General features: G+C 32.8%; 3 protein-coding genes across 4 annotated transcripts; 2 read left to right on the forward strand and 1 right to left on the reverse strand.

Moving 5' to 3' along the window:
• Positions 1–1,524: 1,524 nt before the first annotated feature.
• On the reverse strand, positions 1,525–7,177 carry LOC137831357 (uncharacterized). 2 transcript variants are annotated; one of them, XM_068638997.1, is made up of 3 exons: positions 7,020–7,177; positions 4,610–6,892; positions 1,525–2,070 (listed from the first exon to the last, which is right to left on the reverse strand). In XM_068638997.1, exon 2 carries the CDS (start codon positions 6,873–6,875, stop codon positions 4,800–4,802), a length of 2,076 nt encoding a protein of 691 aa, XP_068495098.1. In that variant the 5' UTR covers positions 6,876–6,892; positions 7,020–7,177; the 3' UTR covers positions 1,525–2,070; positions 4,610–4,799. The 2 variants fall into 2 exon arrangements, with proteins under 2 accessions (XP_068495098.1, XP_068495099.1); XM_068638998.1 differs by having other exon boundaries at positions 4,610–6,895; positions 7,020–7,169.
• A 4,578-nt stretch (positions 7,178–11,755) lies between these two features.
• LOC137831358 (classical arabinogalactan protein 9-like) lies at positions 11,756–12,596 on the forward strand. Its single transcript, XM_068638999.1, has one exon. The coding sequence runs from the start codon at positions 11,879–11,881 to the stop codon at positions 12,458–12,460; it is 582 nt and encodes a 193-aa protein (XP_068495100.1). The 5' UTR covers positions 11,756–11,878; the 3' UTR covers positions 12,461–12,596.
• A 919-nt stretch (positions 12,597–13,515) lies between these two features.
• LOC137833072 (4-coumarate--CoA ligase-like 1) lies at positions 13,516–17,007 on the forward strand. Its single transcript, XM_068641453.1, has 6 exons — positions 13,516–13,990; positions 14,430–15,011; positions 15,581–15,773; positions 15,874–16,019; positions 16,307–16,374; positions 16,620–17,007. The coding sequence occupies exons 1-6, from the start codon at positions 13,526–13,528 to the stop codon at positions 16,867–16,869; spliced, it is 1,704 nt and encodes a 567-aa protein (XP_068497554.1). The 5' UTR covers positions 13,516–13,525; the 3' UTR covers positions 16,870–17,007.
• Positions 17,008–18,246: the final 1,239 nt, after the last annotated feature.

Raw genomic sequence — 18,246 nt, forward strand, 5'->3', positions numbered from 1 at the left:
ATCACAGCATTAATTTTAAATTTAAATATTTTAGTGATGAGAGTATCAATTGCCATATTTTAACAACATATATCACTATTGGATCATTTTCACTGTATTCTTATGTTTGGTTTAGGTTTAGCTCACACCATTTTTTCTTCCATTTTATAGCAACTTTAGAATATAGTTGTTTCTCTTAATATTTATATTAAATAGTTGATATTATATAAAAGATAAAGGCTGTTGTATTTAAAATCTCTTAGAAAATAACATATGATCGATAAATTTCTTGTAGTAGTAAATTTTTGTGTTTTACTTAATGTGAAAAAAAAAATTAGGGTGTTTTATTAATGAAAATATGATTAAATTTTTAATTAATAATAATTAATTTATAAATTAAATATATATTTTGTCTAAAATAAATTTTATAAATATTTATAATAAGAGAACTGTTAGAATGAATCATTATCTCAATTTTTTTTACATGTGAAACAATTTTTTAACATAGACTAAAATATTAAAATATTTTATATTAAATTATCATTAATTTAAATATTAAAATATAACATAAATTAAAAATTTATTTTTTACATAAAAAAGATGATAATAACTTCTTTCAATATTTTATTTACAATAAATATCCAAAATATTTAAAGTTTAAATTATAAATAAAATCTAATTTAACATCATTTCTTTATAATTATTCATTTATTTAATAAATTTTAATTATGTTAAAAGTTGTTAAAAATTAACTCATCTTATTTAACTATATTAAAATTTAGAATAAATGAGTGTATTAAATAAAAGATAATATCATTTCATAAAATAATTTAAATTTATAAAAAAGTTATATCATACTTAGATTATAATTTAAAAAAAATTAAATATATATCTATTGAGACCCAAATTAACTACATAATCAGAAGCATTGGCATAACAAGTAGATGCATAAACTGACAACTGTTGACTATCACTAGAGACATTCAATTTACATTTTGGAAGTAAAACAGGTAAAAAAAAAGACAAAACAAAAACAAAAATAGAAAAGAATAGGAAGTAAAGAGCAAGGATGAAAAGAAAAGACAATCTTGTCAGTTTTAACATTATAAAAGGTTGGGCATATACGTTTCCAAGTAGACATAATGTAATCCCTAGGGAATGTCTATAAAAAAACAGCATCTACTACACACCAACTATCTCATATAAAAGGATTATTCCAAGGTACATAATCAATTTATTAAAAATTATAATGTCATAAATTAGATTATTAACTAGGGCCAAGACTCACAATTTTGTAATTTTCAACGTATTAAACTCGATAATAAAAACATACTAGGAAAAGATATAATTAAGTATGCTGCTTAGTTTCTTATGAAATTGTTAAGACAAACTTTATCTACAAAAAGACAAAATCCAGTCATCATCTTCTATTAAATGCATCTAAGATACAAGAGACAACAGAAATCAATACAATGTGGTCATTCCATTATCAACTCTTGGATTCCATTAGACTACATATACAAGACAACACCATAAAACAAAAAGTGAGAAAAACTGGAGGGGGATTGGACCTTTATCATTGAAGTTAATATCAATATATACATGAAAGCATGTACAATTCTCCAGCTTTGAATGATTACAGTGATCAAATGGTTAGCTCTATACATCATACACAAGATTTGTACGCTAAAAAATGTGAGGACAAAACAAAAGAAGTGAAAAAAAAAAAAGATACAACAGCCAGCCAAAAGGTGGGGAAAAAATTATACAACAGCCAGCCAATAAGATTCGGCACATTATCAGCATCCTCTACTAAATCCTAAAGTACACATTTCAAACAATAAGTTCCAAATAATCTGCCACATTTCAGACTTCAGAGAGTTAAACCCATTACATCAACATCGATGGTTTAAGTAATCATGTGCTAATAACTGAAACAAATTCAAATCAAAAGCTAATACTTCATAGCAAAAGTTCCCCTTCAGAATGTGGTAAAAGGTCATGACTCCAATCTTCAACATTGAAGCCGCTTGATATCCCCACCACAGCCCAGAGTTTGAATGATCAGTTTCCTTTCTCAAAACAGATGTCCTACAACACAAACCCATAACACCCATACTTGTTGGAATTCAGAAGACAATAACAGAAAGGAGAAAGAGACATCGAATTCATATAAAATCACAAAACAATACTTCCTCAATTCCGTTAAACAAGAACACAGATTTAGCTTAGTTATAGCTGAAAATAAACATATTGGACCAGAAGCAAACAAAATGTTAATCTTAGGGGAACAGCAATCCAAGGGTTTTAGACCATAGAAACACATAGAACTTCTAAATTAATTAGAAATATTGTTCGAAATCTAAAATACCTCGAATGGAGGAAATGATGCAACATTGATTAGGAAAATTGTGTTAACTTTTAATGTTCAGGATCTTTTCTTGTTCGGTACTTCATATTTTTATCCATACGTAAGTAATTTGTTCACGTGATAAGATTAAGGTTAGCAGGTTAAGAATATAGTACTTGACCTGAGTTCAACTATATAAAGTTAATGCATTGTCTTTTGCATCACCTACATAAATATAATTGTATCGTATGTAACATTATTAATTGCCTTTTCCTCCTTACCAGCTTAAACCCTTTACTTTCAACATGGTATCAGAGCAAATACCATATTCCATAACCTAAAGACATTACTCTTTCCACTCCCAAATTTGAAGAGAAATTTTTTCAAACTCCCAAGTTTGGTTTACATCTCTTCTTGGAAGGTTGGGTCAACTATATTAGATCAAACAAAGTCATTGTGTTATGTCAGTAAACAATTCCTCAAAGATGCAACATATATCTAATCCGTTTTTAATTGTTTTACTCAGTTTCCCAAGTCCTTGTTCAATTGTGTTTCATTTCATGGCAAAAAACCCCTACATTTTCCTTCCACCTATGCTACTTTCTCTCTCCTCCCACGAGTGATCCTATCTATTAACCCAGGTTTAGCACCAACGGACCTTATCATCATCCTTGCCGTTCCCAACTTGCACAATAATTAGGTCACTATTGCCAAAGCTACTATAATCCACCAAACAATGTTAATATATACGCCCTAATTTATCAACACATACCCATTTCCTAAGATCCTATTACAGCTTCGGCTAATTGTTTGTAAGGGAATAACTTGCAAAAACTAATCTCAAACAAATGCCTCCACAAAAATGTTCACAAATATAGTTCATTTAGGAAGTTAAACAGTGTTCTATAAATAATTTAGGGGAAAACTAGATTAAGCAAATCCAAAAAGTCATTCAATTACAGATTATTAGAAGCTTTCAGCATTTATATGGTATATGCACATCCTAAATCATAAAATCTAGACTCAGCAAATCCAGAAAGTCATGCAATTATGGATTATCTGAAGCTTCAGTGTTTATACATTATATACTCATCCCAAATTCAAAATTTCTTCCGCTAAAAATGTGTAGCTGTTATTTATGGGACCACATATAAATGCATCCACCCCTCCTGACTATAGAACTTTGATGTAACCACATGTTCAGGTGCTGATGTAACATTTATTAGAACCTAATCTTAATACAGCTAAACTACCAAAAAAAGGAAAGCATGGAGGGTGATAGTAACTGTACTGAACTTCCCGGGGAATTAGTTACTAACATACACACACAGAAACTACAAAACCAGAATGAAATATATACATAGCTGAATCCGATTATAAACTTCTAAAGTTAGCATAATTAGACTAATAAAAAATGAATAATAATCATAATTCGTAACAAAAAAAGTGCTTAACAGACAACATAGATCGGTGTTTATACATCCACACCTGGTCCAACTGCAGAGGTATACCATCACACAGGATAGCAGAAAAAATAAGACCCAGATGCATTTGGTAGGAACTTAGACACAATTTTAAGCAGGAATGATTACGATAAAGAAATGAGCACACGAACAAAAGAAAAACTACAATGAAACATTAAAAAGACAATGGAAAAAATAAATTTTAAATTCAAATATAATATTTTTTTATTCAGATAGATATATACATTTTATTTGATAAAGCAAATATAAAAAAGTGGGTAAGGTACTCTCATGAAGCAGAAGGAAAAAAAAAAACCTTGAATAGAAAACCACAAAAACAAATGCTTCTAAATGGGTCAAGTTAAATATAGGAAAGAACTCCTACACCCTCTACGGAAAACCCACAACACATAAAACTGATACAAAAAAAATATTATCCAAATGTTCAAAAATTAATAATCTATCACTGAAATGTAAGTTTCATATCATTAAACTTCTCAACTGTTGACTATAGCTTTGAAAAAACTATATATTCCACAAAATAAGCTAAAAACTATAAGCTATTATACATACTTTGAGTACAGACAAAGTTAGAATATTATAAAGCAGAAATCTAGAAGCTAAAAACTCTAAATAGTCAACACTAGTCTTCTGCAGACTGTTGTCATGTCATCCATGGTAAAAAAGTTCACGAAAATGAGAGTAAAGACATGGAATCTATGACTATATGTCACAATGAACATGGCGGGCAATAAGCTCATATCACAAATCAAGATTAAACAACAAAGAAGGCTAAGAATTGCAGTCTTAAACTAACCTTTCCACAGAAGAAAGAAACTCTACTCCTAACAAGGAGCAATTAGAACAAGTGATTGAAATAAAACAGCTGCTCAACAACTTCCAGGCCCCAGAGAATTCAAGCAAATGACAAATCCTACTTTTCAATTACTGTTTTTTTCTTCTTCAGTGGAATGCCTTCAAGTAAATAACAAGCACCCTATATAAAATTATTCAGAAGTAAGCCGTCGCCTCTTCCCATAATCAGCATCTCTTGGCCTTGAATGGTGTTCCTCCTCTTGTGATATCCGAGGTTTGCTGTGAGTCCTTGATGATCGTCCCCTGTCCCACTCATCATCATGCTCTGCTTCCCGGTCTCTGTACCTATGATGATCAGCATATCGGTCCCTATCTTCCCTGTGCCTGTCACGCTCCCGATGATCCCTTTCGCGGTCGCGAGACCGTTCACGATCACGAGACCTTTCTCGGACAGTTTCTCTATCATCTCGATGCCTTCTTTCAGACCACTCAGGATCATGGCCCATCTCTTTCTCTCTAGGAGCATCTCTCTCGTATCCTTGATCTCTATCATCCCTATACCTTCTCTCAGAAGAACCAGACCAGTCCCTTTCGGAACCTCTATCTTTCTCCCTCATAGGCCACCCAGCTCTATCATGACTCACTTCACCATACTGATGGTCGGATGCAGCTTCCTCCCCATAACTTGACTCTCCAGCCTTCCCACCACCAGGCTCTTCCCCACCCCATCCACCCATATTCGGATCTGACCACATTCCCATATTAGGACCATCCATACCTGATGTCGGCATCATCCCCATACCATTAACTGGCATCCCTCTTCCAAAGAATGCAGGATTAACATGAGGTGCTACTCCAGGCAAACCAACACCTCCAACACCAGGGAATGAAGGTAAGAGCCCAGAAAATGGAGGGGTTGGACCCCCAGGAAAGCCTCCATAGCTACCCATTCTACCCATGGGACCACCAAAAGCAGGATCAAAACCCTGACTCATCATTGACTGAGGATGCATCAGTGGAGGGGTACCACCAATTCCCTGTCCAAAACCATTTCCACCATGACCCATTATACCTCTACCACCCATCCCACCACCCCTATTCCTCATTGGATTCACAGGCCCCCTATTCCCCATACCAGGATTGTTCCCTCTTCCCCAGTTACCTCCTCTCCCATAACCTCTATTCCCATCTCCTCCTTGGTAATTACCACCTGTAGAAATATTAGCTCCACCAGGCTTAGCCCCCGAATCAGAAGGCCCCCTCCTTCCCTGTTGTGTAACAGCAGATGGGTTCATCTGCTGATTCCTGTTTATCTGAGCCTCCCCCATTTTCTTAACTGTAAAAGGAGATGCAAACGCAACAACACATGGTCTCCCGTTAAAAACATGACCATTCATTCCCTCCTTGCAAGTTGTTGCTGCAGAAGGGTCAAAAAACTCAACTTGGCAATACCCCTTAGACTTCCCACTAGCCTTCTCGTCGAAAAACTTCACCTCCTTAACAGGCCCATACTTACTAAGCTCAGTTTCCAGCTCAGCATCAGTAGTCCACCAATGCAAATCACCGACAAACAATATAGTACCACCGGAAGCAGCCACACCACCACCACCACCAGCACCTCCAACTCCTCCAGTACTAACACTATTAACAGCGCCCACACTGTTTCCAACACCATTTCCACCAACCCTAATAGCACTCCCCCCTCCTCCCCCACCTTGACCTTGTCTCGCTAAACCCTCATTTCCCACACTCCCAACAACCCCACCATGTGGCTGCTGCACATTCCCCGGAACTGCAGCCCCGTCATTACCACCCTGTTCCTCAATTCCACTAGATTTCATAGATTGATGCCCCAATTCAACCCTAATCCCACCTTTGGCAGCCACCTCGTTCCCTCTAAACCCTTGATTCTGAAATCCATCAACTCTCCCTGAAACCCTAGATTCCAAAACCTCACTTTCACCGCCTCCTACACCCTCCCCCCCGCCACCGGCAGTGGGAATCGAAACCCCGGCGGCATCAGGAGCCGGCGGGGGCGGCGGGGGCTTCTGATCCTCGACGCCATCGTTTCGGAAGGCCGGCTCGTCGTTTTTGCGCAAAGATTGAAGGAACCCTTCGCCTACGTTGACGTCGTTGTAAAGATCTTCATAATCGTCATCTTCCTCTGCCATGAAACCATCGTCGGCCACGGCGGATATAGCTTCGTTACGGTGAAACTGATCCATGGGATCGCCGCTCTCACCGTACCCTCCATCGCCTTCGTCCATTGTTGGGGTTTTCCCCCCTTCTTGACCAAAAAAAGTAAAAGAAAAAAATACGATTTTTATTTTAGGGTTTTCATGGGCGAGTGAGATCAAGAACGAAGCGCATGGGATCAAAACGCGCAACGAATAGAAGGGAAGAGATCTTACCAGCGCATGTGTTTGTGTGCAGAAGAAGAGAACAGAACAGAACAGAGAAAGAGAAAGAGCCCACACAAACCCTAATATGGAAACTTCTCAACTAATTCAATCTTTTGTTATGTTTTTCATTGCTCTGTGTGAGTGAGTGCACTTTAACCTAAAATTCTAAATTTTTCTCTTATTTGTGACATGAATTCTACTATGTAAGAAGGATTGTTTTGAATAAAGATGCAAATTTTGTGTGTTCACATCAAAGTGTTTTTTATTTCTATAATTTTGTATTTATGTTAATATATTTAAAAACAACTTAAATTTGAAAATAATTTATGTATTACTTAGTGTTATTAATGCAATATTTATACAATAAATAAATATATAAAAGAAGAACTTTTTCTCATATAATATGACACAAAATTAGATGAAGAGAAGATGCATTTTCTTGCAAAGTTATGGAAGACCATAAACCTATGGTCTAGTGAAGATTTGATAATTGGACAAAGTTACAATTACCATGAGTAAACGATTTGAACAAATTTGTCAATTTTTATTCAAAATTAAGTATTAAAACAAAATATATGCAATGTAATTTATAGCATATTTTATATACTAGATCAATTAAGTCACATTGTCTTTTACAAATAAAGAAATTTTAAGAGAAAAAATATTACAATTAATCTAAGAGGTACATAGTTTTCTTATGTTCTTAAAATAAAATGTGTATCTTCAATTTTTATGAAATCTGGAATACATTCTATTTTTTTATTTTAAATTAAACAATGCATAATACAATTTTTATATTTCGGATTATAAAATTCTGAAATATAATTTTTTTTATTTTAAGTTATATAATTTGAAATACAAAAATTTACAAATTTTAACTTTCGAATGAAGTTTTTGAATTTCACATTTCATAATTAAGTTGAATTGAAATTTAAAATTTTAAGAACTTCTTTATTTTGATTTTCCCATGCTTCACCTAATTAGAATGATGAGAAAATTTTGAAACATAACACCATTAAAGTTCCTTGATCAAATTTTATTCAAAAACAACTAAAACTAATTTAATATTCAAACCTTAACACCATAGCGTGTTTTTCTATGTAGAAAAATGATGAAACTAAGAAGATAATAACACAAGATAGAACTTACCACAGCAAAATTCATTATTGATGCTTCAACTATTTTTCTAAATATCTTGTAGACTAAAATTTTCAAAGGAATGGAGAAGAGGTTTGATTTTGGATTTTATAAAGGAATAGTGAGAAAATAATTTGTTTGAAGAAGAGAAGGAGAAATTAACAATGTTTTGTGAACAAAAAATTCTAAATTTTCTTACTATAACCTTATATCAACTAATTTCACTCCTAGTTGTAACTTCTTCTTACTTATTGAAATCTAAAAGAAAAGTATAAAACTAAAAGTTATAGTATGTTCTTACTATTTAATCATTTGAATTCACCATTTTTATCCTTCTATTATATTCAACTCATAATAAATCTCAATACTAATTATAAGCAAATCATGTATACTTCATACACTCTTTCACTCCACCAGCTTAAACATAATTAATTCATTTTGCTTTAAATTAAAATCAAAACACATACATTGCAAACTAGATTGCCTACATTTCAAACATGCATTAAATTTAATTACCAATTGTTAAATTTTTTCAATACTTGGACCTAAAACACAAGTTTTAACATTTTTCTCAATTAGAAAAATTTTCTACTGAAAAGCTTACACACTAAAGAAGATATAAGAATATTCAACATCTTTTGTTTAAGCTCCTAGATAACATGATTAATTCTATCACCCTAAATATCTTCAACTAAATTGATATCTTTGCCTTTTTCAACAACTTCATATGTTAATCACCAGACTATACTAGGTTAGCCTCATACATACTTGGAACATTCCCTAGTTAATATACCAACGAAACATGTTATGCAAGTTTGCTATAAGTGATGGTAAAATTAACTCATAATTTATTTGACCATTACACTTCAAAATATGATATGTCCATGTAAACTTATGAATCCACATTCTCAACTTAATAACTTTCTTTACAATTATGGTAGATATAATTCTCAAAAACACATGTTCCCCATGAGTAAATTCCAAACCTCACCTTTTACAATTTTGAATAAAACTTATATTTGCTTATGAATACACTCACTCCATAAACTTAAACACAAATAACCCATTATAATTAAAAGTTAAACAATACATACACTACAAACATGTATTAAATCACCTAAAATTTAAACATCCTTGAAGTATAATACTAATTGTTAATTATTCCACACACTTATATTACCATATAAAACACTATTCTTATATCACATAATACCTTATCACACAATTCTTATATTACACAATTCTTACATCTTCATTTTTTGGAGTCCATATAAGATGCATCTCATGTATAAAATTTATTATTATTGTCGTATTTGGAGTTGGATTCGGAAAATTTTCCTTAATTCTCATTTCTCTAATGTAGATAATCTTCTTTCTTTTGTTAAGAGTGATGGTAGTCATTTGGTTAATTTGATTAAACTTGTTCTGATAACTTTTCCTATTTGGATGATATGGTGTACAAGGAATTACGCTAGATTTCATATTAAAATTGATGTTTCTAGAGTTATTTCGGTCATTAAAGATCTCACTCGTCTAGTGAGAAGTTCATCTAAAAGTTATATGCGCAATGATATGTTTGATTTCAATGTGCTTAAGTTTTTTTATATTCATACTCGTAGTGGTCAAGTTCTACATCCTCTTTCTTTTATATGAGAGTTTTCTTCACCAGGTTGGGTTAAAATTATGGTGCTGTTAGGGGTTCTTCTGGTCTTGCTATTGAACAAACTCAAAAGATGAGTCTTAGTAGTTTATGACTTGAATGTGATTTTGCCTTGATTTGTGTTTCTCACATCTTTCGTGAAGGGAATGCATGGTGCTGATAAGCTTGATAACTTAGGGTGTGTTTGCTTTTGAGGGTGATGGAGGTTGAGGGTGAGGGTGAATGAGTGTCACCCTTGTTTGCTTCTATGAGAGGGGGAGGTTGAGGGTGAGAATGAGTGGAAAGTTGATGGTATTTAGAATCCTTTCATAATTGAAGAGAGTAAGTAGGTGGGGTAAACATTATCAAGTGAAAAAAAAGAAAGTGCTAGCTTAATCAGCAAATTAAATAGGAAAACTTTAGTTCAGGTGATAGTACAACACTCCATATATCTATCCCATTTTAAATAGGGCTTCCTGACCTTCCTAAGGGACGAGGAAGAAAGAAATGAAGCAAGTCATATTATGCTTTAGTTCCAAAAGAAAGCCTGCAAGCGGACTAACCAGTGTTCAAGTAAAGAAGGACTTCATTTCTCTACAGAACTTAAGAAAAGGAGAGTGGAATGAGATGAAAAGACCATGGTGCCCTTCATACAATAATATTAATAATGAAAATTATTATTATTAATAATGGAAATTATTATTATTATTAATAATTTTATGTTAACATAATATATTTTAAAGAATTATAAATAATATTAAAATTATCTAAATAAAATAACTTAAGTAACAAAATTATTTTAAATTAATAAAATGAAAAATAATAAAATTATACTTACATTTAAAATTATATTTAATTATTTCTTTGAATTTTATATTTTTTTATTTTGTTTATAAATGAAACTTAAAATTATTTTAATTAACTAAAATATGCACAAAATTAATAATTATTTATTCTTTTTTATATTACAATTTACACTATTCAAAATAATTTAAAATACTCTTATAACCATCACATCACTCACGTATCTGAATAAACTTTCTTCACACATCCGCTCTAACATACCCTAATCCAAACACACTAACTTTTTTCACACTTTCTTCTCACACTCTCACTCTCCCACACCCTCGACTTTCCACTCCTCAATCCAAACAAAACCTTAATAAGCTTTATTCATAGAGAGTATTTTCATTGGTATAATAGGTTTTCTTTTAGTCTTTTCTTAGAGTTCTTTATTAATAGGTATAACCGATGTACCATTTTTGTTAATATATAAGTTTTGGTCTAGTCCTTCATATTTTCTTGTATTTTCTTTTTTTTAATAATATTTTTTTCCATGTCAGATGATTGTTGTTACTTGAGGTGTCAAGTTAGTTAAAATGTAAGTTTCATAGTGATGTCAAATATAAGAGTTTTTATAAAAAAAAAGTGTTTCATTAACTAATTATATTAAAATTAATTTATCTTAATAATTTTTTTATGCACTAAAAATGTTAAGCCCAGACTCGTCAAGGTGAGGAGGGTAAGCAAAAGAAATTCAGGACAATGTAAAATTATAGGCGAGGTTGATCTTTTTAAAGATTACTTATTTGATAAAATAACTAGACTTTTGTTTTTTTATGTGACTGTTTACTTAAGCAATAGCCTTAACTTGTTTTCATTCTCCAATTCACCTACACTTCCCAAAACAAATAACAACATACAAAACCCTAATTCCAAGAAGTGCTTATCTAAAGCACTTTTTTAGAAACCAACCCAAGTAATATAACACCATCACAAATATTATTAAAAAATGGTAAACAATTGTTTCTTCAAACTTTTCAGTTTTGTTTGTTTTATTATCTGGATCAGTGTGAGAATCTAACCAAACGAGTCATCCCACCAACGGCTATTTTACTGGCTAAACCCTATCCACCATCTCCCAACGGTCAAATCTTGGTCTCACCACCATCCTTTATATATTCCCCAAATACACCTTCATCCAACACAGTTCCACATTTTCAGTTTATCACCATACAAACACTTTTCAACGTTGTTGTTGTTGTTGTAAACTTCCACTTCCTCGTACCACTCCGAATTGTCGTCAAACATCATGGTGATTAGGTTACTTTCACAAGTTATGTTGGCATTGTTCTTCACATTTTTGTGTTCGGTTCACGCAGACAACGCTCCCGCCCCTTCACCCAAGTCAACACCCTCGCCGGCGCCGGCCAAACCACCCTCTTCTGCCACTCCTCCGGCGCACTCTCCTGCACCCCATCAAGCATCTCCTGCAAAGTCTCCAACTTTATCACCTCCTTCACAATCCCCGGCGGTTTCTCCATCTGGGTCTTCCCGTTCCCCGCCGCCGGCGGAGGCTCCAGCCACTCAGCCACCATCTTCAGTTTCTCAGGCTCCCAGCCCAGCCACAAACGTCTCTTCGCCGCCGGCTCCATCTCCGGTGGCAGAGGCACCAACGCCGGAGTCTCCTGCTGGGATTCCTTCAAGTTCTGCCCCACCGGCAGGTTCACCTGTCACGCTGCCATCCAGCAGCGTCTCTCCGGGGACTGCTCCGGCGAGTTCTTCTCCAGAAAGTTCACAGGGCTCGGTTGGTGATGAATCGGGCTCAAGTTCAAATGCTGCTTCAGTGATTTTGGGTGGTGTGGCACTTTGGGTGGCTTTGACTATTGTCTAAAGCATGGAAATATGAGTATTCTTTGTGTTCCAATTTTTTATTAACCATTTATTGTTACTCGATCAATTTTTGTAGTTCTTTGTTATTTCATTATTCTGTAATTGGTTAATGAATTTATATTAACTTTTTTGTTCAATTTGAAAAGGGTTTTTTGGACCACTAAATTAGCATCATTTGAAATATTCTAAATTAGCATTGTTTGTTTACGAATTACAAACGAACTCCTAAATCAAGCAAGAAGACCAATCAATTGTGATAAATATTCAGGTTTTAAAATTGAAACTAGAAACTTCAGAGGTAATAAATTAATAGCTACACCATCTTCTTAAAAGTTTTGGAAACTTTATTATATATACATCAAAATTGGACTGGACTCTTTTAAAAAAAATCATATAAATTTGTGGATTTTTAAAATTTAAAGATCCTTTTTTATCTAGAAAATCCATTTAGATAAGTTCTTCATTCTAAAGTAAATGCAACTGTATAATTATAATTATAATTTTAAAAGTATTTTTTATTTTCGTCTAGAATCCTGATCAGAAAAATGATACAATTGCTCTTATATTCTTGTCTCTAACTCGTTTATCAAACTTGTTCTTTCTGTTTTCAATCTACTCAACTTGTCAACTTACTCGTACTTTTTTTCTTTTTTAAGAACAAGTTAGAAGAGGGACAAAATTAAACATTGAAATAAAATTAAATAAATAAAAAATATTTAATCAAGTGATTTTTTTCATAAAAATTTAATTGAAAATATTTAAATTTACAAGATATTTTATACAAACCATATTTTTTTACTAATGAAGTAAAACATGAAGATTGACTTCCTTATTTAGTATTGATTCCTTGGATGAAGATGGCCTAACAGTGATTGTAGGAGCATTGTAGTTGGGCTTTGTCAATGACATGATTCAACAAATTACCAACATAAAGAGCCCCCACGCATGGCAAATTGGCAATGCCATTTCACTTGCAACTCATCTAACCTCACTCACCATGAAAAGAGTATGACCACAAATGTGCTTATAATAATCTCACATTCTCAACCCCATTTGAGAGGAGTACATGCAACATCTTGTGAATTGCTTATCCACACACAACACAAACATGGGAACCTACGTGGAAAGTTTGTCAGGTGTGGAGGAACATGTCTTTCGTAGCCAATACTCACCTGTCCCTATCCCTGACAATGTGACTTTGCCAGAATATGTGCTCCAAAATGCTGAATTGTATGGTGAGAAGGTTGCATTTGTGGATGCTGTAACTGGAAAAGGGGTGAGTTATAGAGAGGTGGTGAGGGATGTAGACAGGTTTTCAAAGGCCTTAAGATCTCTTGGTTTGAGGAAAGGGCATGTTGTGATTGTGGTACTTCCAAATGTGGTGGAGTATGCCATTGTTGCTTTGGGGATAATGGCTGCTGGTGGGGTGTTCTCAGGGGCAAATCCAAGTTCTCATGTCTCAGAAATTAAGAAACAGGCAGAGTCTGCTGATGCCAAATTAATTGTCACCAATAGCTCAAACTATGAAAAGGTAACTGCTTTATTCTTTTTCATCTGTTTAGTGTTTAATACTCATGACACTATGTTATATTTGATTCAATCATAATTAAAAAATGCATAGAAAATAAACTTTAACCAATGAGTAAAGTGACATTTTTTTCACTGTCATCTAATCTAAAAATTGGTTCATGTCTTATTTATATTAAACAAAATAATGTATTATATATATATATATATATATATATATATATTTCAAAATACAATATGAAATATTTGATTACCTTATTCTTGTTATTGTTATTTAATTTTAATAAAAACTAACATGAATAAGTATAATGTAAGGGTTAGATAAAAAGAATTACTTTATAAAAAGTCATTAGTGTGTAATTAGTTGATAGAGTGAAATTTGAAGGTTATACATAGAAAAATCAGAGTCTTAAAGCGTAGTTTCTGAGTTGATATAAACACAGGTGAAGGGTCTAGAGCTACCTGTTATTGTGCTAGGAGATGAAGTTGTTGAAGGTGGCATGAATTGGAATAAGTTGCTGGAAGCAGCAGATAGGGCAGGTGATGATTTTGCCAAGGAGCCTATTCATCAGAATGATCTTTGTGCCATGCCATTCTCATCAGGCACCACAGGAATGTCAAAGGGTGTGATGCTCACTCATAGAAATCTAGTGGCTAATCTCTGCTCTACACTCTTCACTGTGACTAAGGAAATGGAGGGCCTTGTCACCACACTAGGCTTGATTCCCTTCTTTCACATTTATGGCATCACTGGAATATGCTGTGCCACTCTTAGGAGCAAAGGGAAGGTTGTGGTTATGGGAAGGTTTGAGTTGAAAAAGTTTCTCAATGCCTTAATCACACATGAGGTCACATTTGCACCCATTGTGCCCCCTATCATTCTCAGTTTGGTGAAAAATCCCATAGTAGATGAATTTGACCTCAGCAAGCTAAAACTCCAGGCCATTATGACTGCAGCAGCACCACTTGCACCAGAACTTCTTAATGCTTTTGAACATAAGTTCCCTGGCGTTTCTGTCCAAGAGGTTGGTACACCATTCATCAAGCAATTCCCTTGTACAATATTCTTTGACTAAATTATTTCATGTCTATAGTTCTAATTATTTTTCACCTGACATATAGTTGAGTTCCATTGACTCTTTCTCATAAATTAAGAAAACCAATTATCTGCTGTGTTAAGATTAGTGAAGACTATAAACTGATGGAGATACCAAATCCTACAATAATTTCTTCAACATGTTATTTTCTGCCATGAATTAATTTTTACATTTGCCATCTACTTCAAATATGGTAAGTTTCTCATAAGATTTTTTCATTTGGTCTTTTCCTCTCCAAAGGGATTCTAAATGAAAAACTTGTGATGTTTATATACGAACCAAACATCATTTGGTAGTAACAAATGTTGTGGACAACAACTCATTTAGAAAGAAATTAAAAGAGATAATGAGTGAATAGATTGTGATATCTTTTAAGGACCAAAACCTCATTCAAGTTTGTTTTCTTTTAATTATGTAAATTGTGTTGTGTGACAATAATGTTATGCATATCTAGTATGATGTGTCTATCTTCCTGAAGTGCTAGTTTTCTTTGGTAGGCATATGGACTTACTGAGCACAGCTGCATCACACTCACTCTTGCACAAAAAGGATTGGGAAGTCTTCATAAAAATTCAGTGGGATTCGTCCTCCCAAATTTGGAAGTCAAGTTTGTTGATCCTGACACTGGTCGATCCCTTCCTAGGAACACACCTGGGGAACTTTGTGTGAGAAGCCAATGTGTGATGCAAGGTAAGAATGGAGAAATAATCTACCCCAAAAAAACCAGTTATAAGGTTATGATGATAAATTAGACTGTGAATGAATATAAACTATGTGTCTTTTTCATTAGGTTACTATAAACAGGTGGATGAGACTGCCCAAACCATTGACAAAAATGGATGGCTTCACACAGGTGACATAGGATTCATAGATGATGAAGAAAATGTCTTTATCATTGATCGTATCAAGGAGTTGATTAAATACAAAGGCTTCCAAGTAAGTTCTTGATATTTCACATGCTTACAACAGGTAAAAAAAAAGAATTTTTAGGCACTCTAAATGAAAAAACCTTACAAAATATGAGACTTTCCAACTCTCATTCACGTTTGTTTTTTAAATCAGACGAGTCTATACTATAAGATATCATATTTCAAAATGTGTACTACAATTATTTTGCCATGAAAGTATGAATATTAGAGAGCACAAATTGGTGAAGGTTAAGGTATCAAATTCCCATTATAGATGCCAAAAATAGTAAAGTAAGTCATTTTGGATGCATGCAGGTTGCTCCTGCAGAGTTAGAGGCCATTTTGCTGAGTCATTCATCAGTTGAAGATGCAGCTGTAGTGCCGTAAGTAACTAACATAGTCTTTGTTAATAAAAAAATGTTCCTTTTACGACTGCATAGTATAAATGCACCAGCTTGTGATTTGTTCTACTTTTCTTCAAGTGGCATCTATGTTTTAGCAAAAAATTATTTTCCTCGGTGCAAGATTGTCAATATAGTTAACATTGTTAATCTTACACTTCTATTGGAATTCTAGTTTTCAAGAAAGTCATTGCAATGTTATGCTTTTTTCTATAATGGTTGTTTAGATTACCAGATGAAGAGGCAGGGGAAATTCCTGCTGCAAGTGTAGTTTTGAGCCCTGGTGCAAAGGAAAGTGAGGAGGACATCATGAACTATGTTGCCAACAATGCTGCACATTACAAGAAAGTGAGAGTGGTACACTTTGTGGAAACCATACCAAAGTCACCCTCTGGAAAAATAATGAGGAGGCTCATCAAAGAGAAGATGGTTGAAAAGATAAAGACAAGTTCCTTAATAAAATCTGAGAATGTCTAAAATCACTCACAAATTATGTACTGCTTTGATCATTCATGTCTCCATTATCAGGGTTGCAAACTTGTTAGGTGATGACTCATTTGATGTGAGATTTATTGTTGTGAGAAATATTGGAAAATAAAATTTGAGACTCTAGTAGATGTAAGCTCTCTGAATTCCCATTTACTTATCTTATATTACTTATATAGAAAGTTTGTTCAAACTTTCAAACTAAGGTGTGCTTGAAAAAGTAAATTATTTATTAACTAGTTTATTGAAGTAAAAATAAGTTTGAGAAAGTTAATTGAAAATTGATTTTACGACAATTTAAATAATTTGTTATTTTGATTTTTTATATATTATATAATTAACATAAAATATTAAAAACTAGAAAAAATAATCCTGCAATCTTAAGAGATAAATTATCTCTTCATTTTCAATAATGGCAAAATTAAAAAAATAATAAAGAATATTCATCAACCTACAAAATATGTAAGGAGTGAACGAAACTACGATGAAAAACAAAAGACAAAGAGAGATAAACTAAGAGAATAAGAAGAAAAATAAATTTTACTAGTATTAATCATGGTGTGATACTACAATTAGTAAGGTAAAGAAAATATATATTTTTGTCATTTTATCTACTTATTTATTTATTTATAATTATATTTGATAAGTGAGGTGTCCTATTTAATCTTATTTATTTGTTTATTTTGTAATTATCTTATTTGGTTAAGTGCTCTAACATTGATGTTATTTTAATAGACTTGAGTTCGAAACATTCATGTCATTTGTGGAAACAAAAAGTTCCCTTAACCCTCAATTAGGGGAAATTCGTTCCTCTTATACCATGAGCTTGTTTCTATACACCTAATAGTCATCGATGTTATCTCAACGAACTTGAGTAAAAAAAATTAATTAGATATCAATTTAGAAACTATTTAACAATAATAGAAACTAATTTAGAAACCAATTTTTTTTAGTCTCTAAAATGGTCTTTAATCTAGTCAATATAACAACTAATTATTTTTTGTCTTTAAAATTGATTTCTATTTAATGATTTTTTTGGTGAACTACCTAATATTACAGATAGAAAAAAAGAAAATACAAGTATTTAAATAAAATTTAACTAAATTTAGCTCCTATTTATATTGAAAAAGATAAACTAATCATGGTTGTCTTATTTGCATGATATTAATGTAAGACAATGAGGTCTATATATTAAAGAAAATTAGAATATTTTACTTATGTTAACATTGATTATTATAAAAGTAAATATATTATTTTTGGTTACGAATTAATGGTGACTTTCATCATGTATCATAATCAAATGAATCCTCTTTTTCTATTACACAAATCATAAGCAAATCAAAAAAAATATTTTGAAGCATATGCATT

This window comes from Phaseolus vulgaris, chromosome 6, assembly GCF_000499845.2.
Source record: "Phaseolus vulgaris cultivar G19833 chromosome 6, P. vulgaris v2.0, whole genome shotgun sequence".
In the NCBI taxonomy this organism is placed as follows: domain Eukaryota; kingdom Viridiplantae; phylum Streptophyta; class Magnoliopsida; order Fabales; family Fabaceae; genus Phaseolus; species Phaseolus vulgaris.

Coding starts and splice junctions, on each gene's coding strand:
- LOC137831357 (XM_068638997.1), bottom strand. CDS start 6,875: ATGGACGAAGGCGATGGAGGGTACGGTGAGAGCGGCGATCCCATGGAT.
- LOC137831358 (XM_068638999.1), top strand. CDS start 11,879: ATGGTGATTAGGTTACTTTCACAAGTTATGTTGGCATTGTTCTTCACA.
- LOC137833072 (XM_068641453.1), top strand. CDS start 13,526: ATGCAACATCTTGTGAATTGCTTATCCACACACAACACAAACATGGGA. Junction 13,991..14,429: donor ATAGCTCAAACTATGAAAAG/GTAACTGCTTTA, acceptor ATATAAACACAG/GTGAAGGGTCTAGAGCTACC. Junction 16,020..16,306: donor TTAAATACAAAGGCTTCCAA/GTAAGTTCTTGA, acceptor GGATGCATGCAG/GTTGCTCCTGCAGAGTTAGA.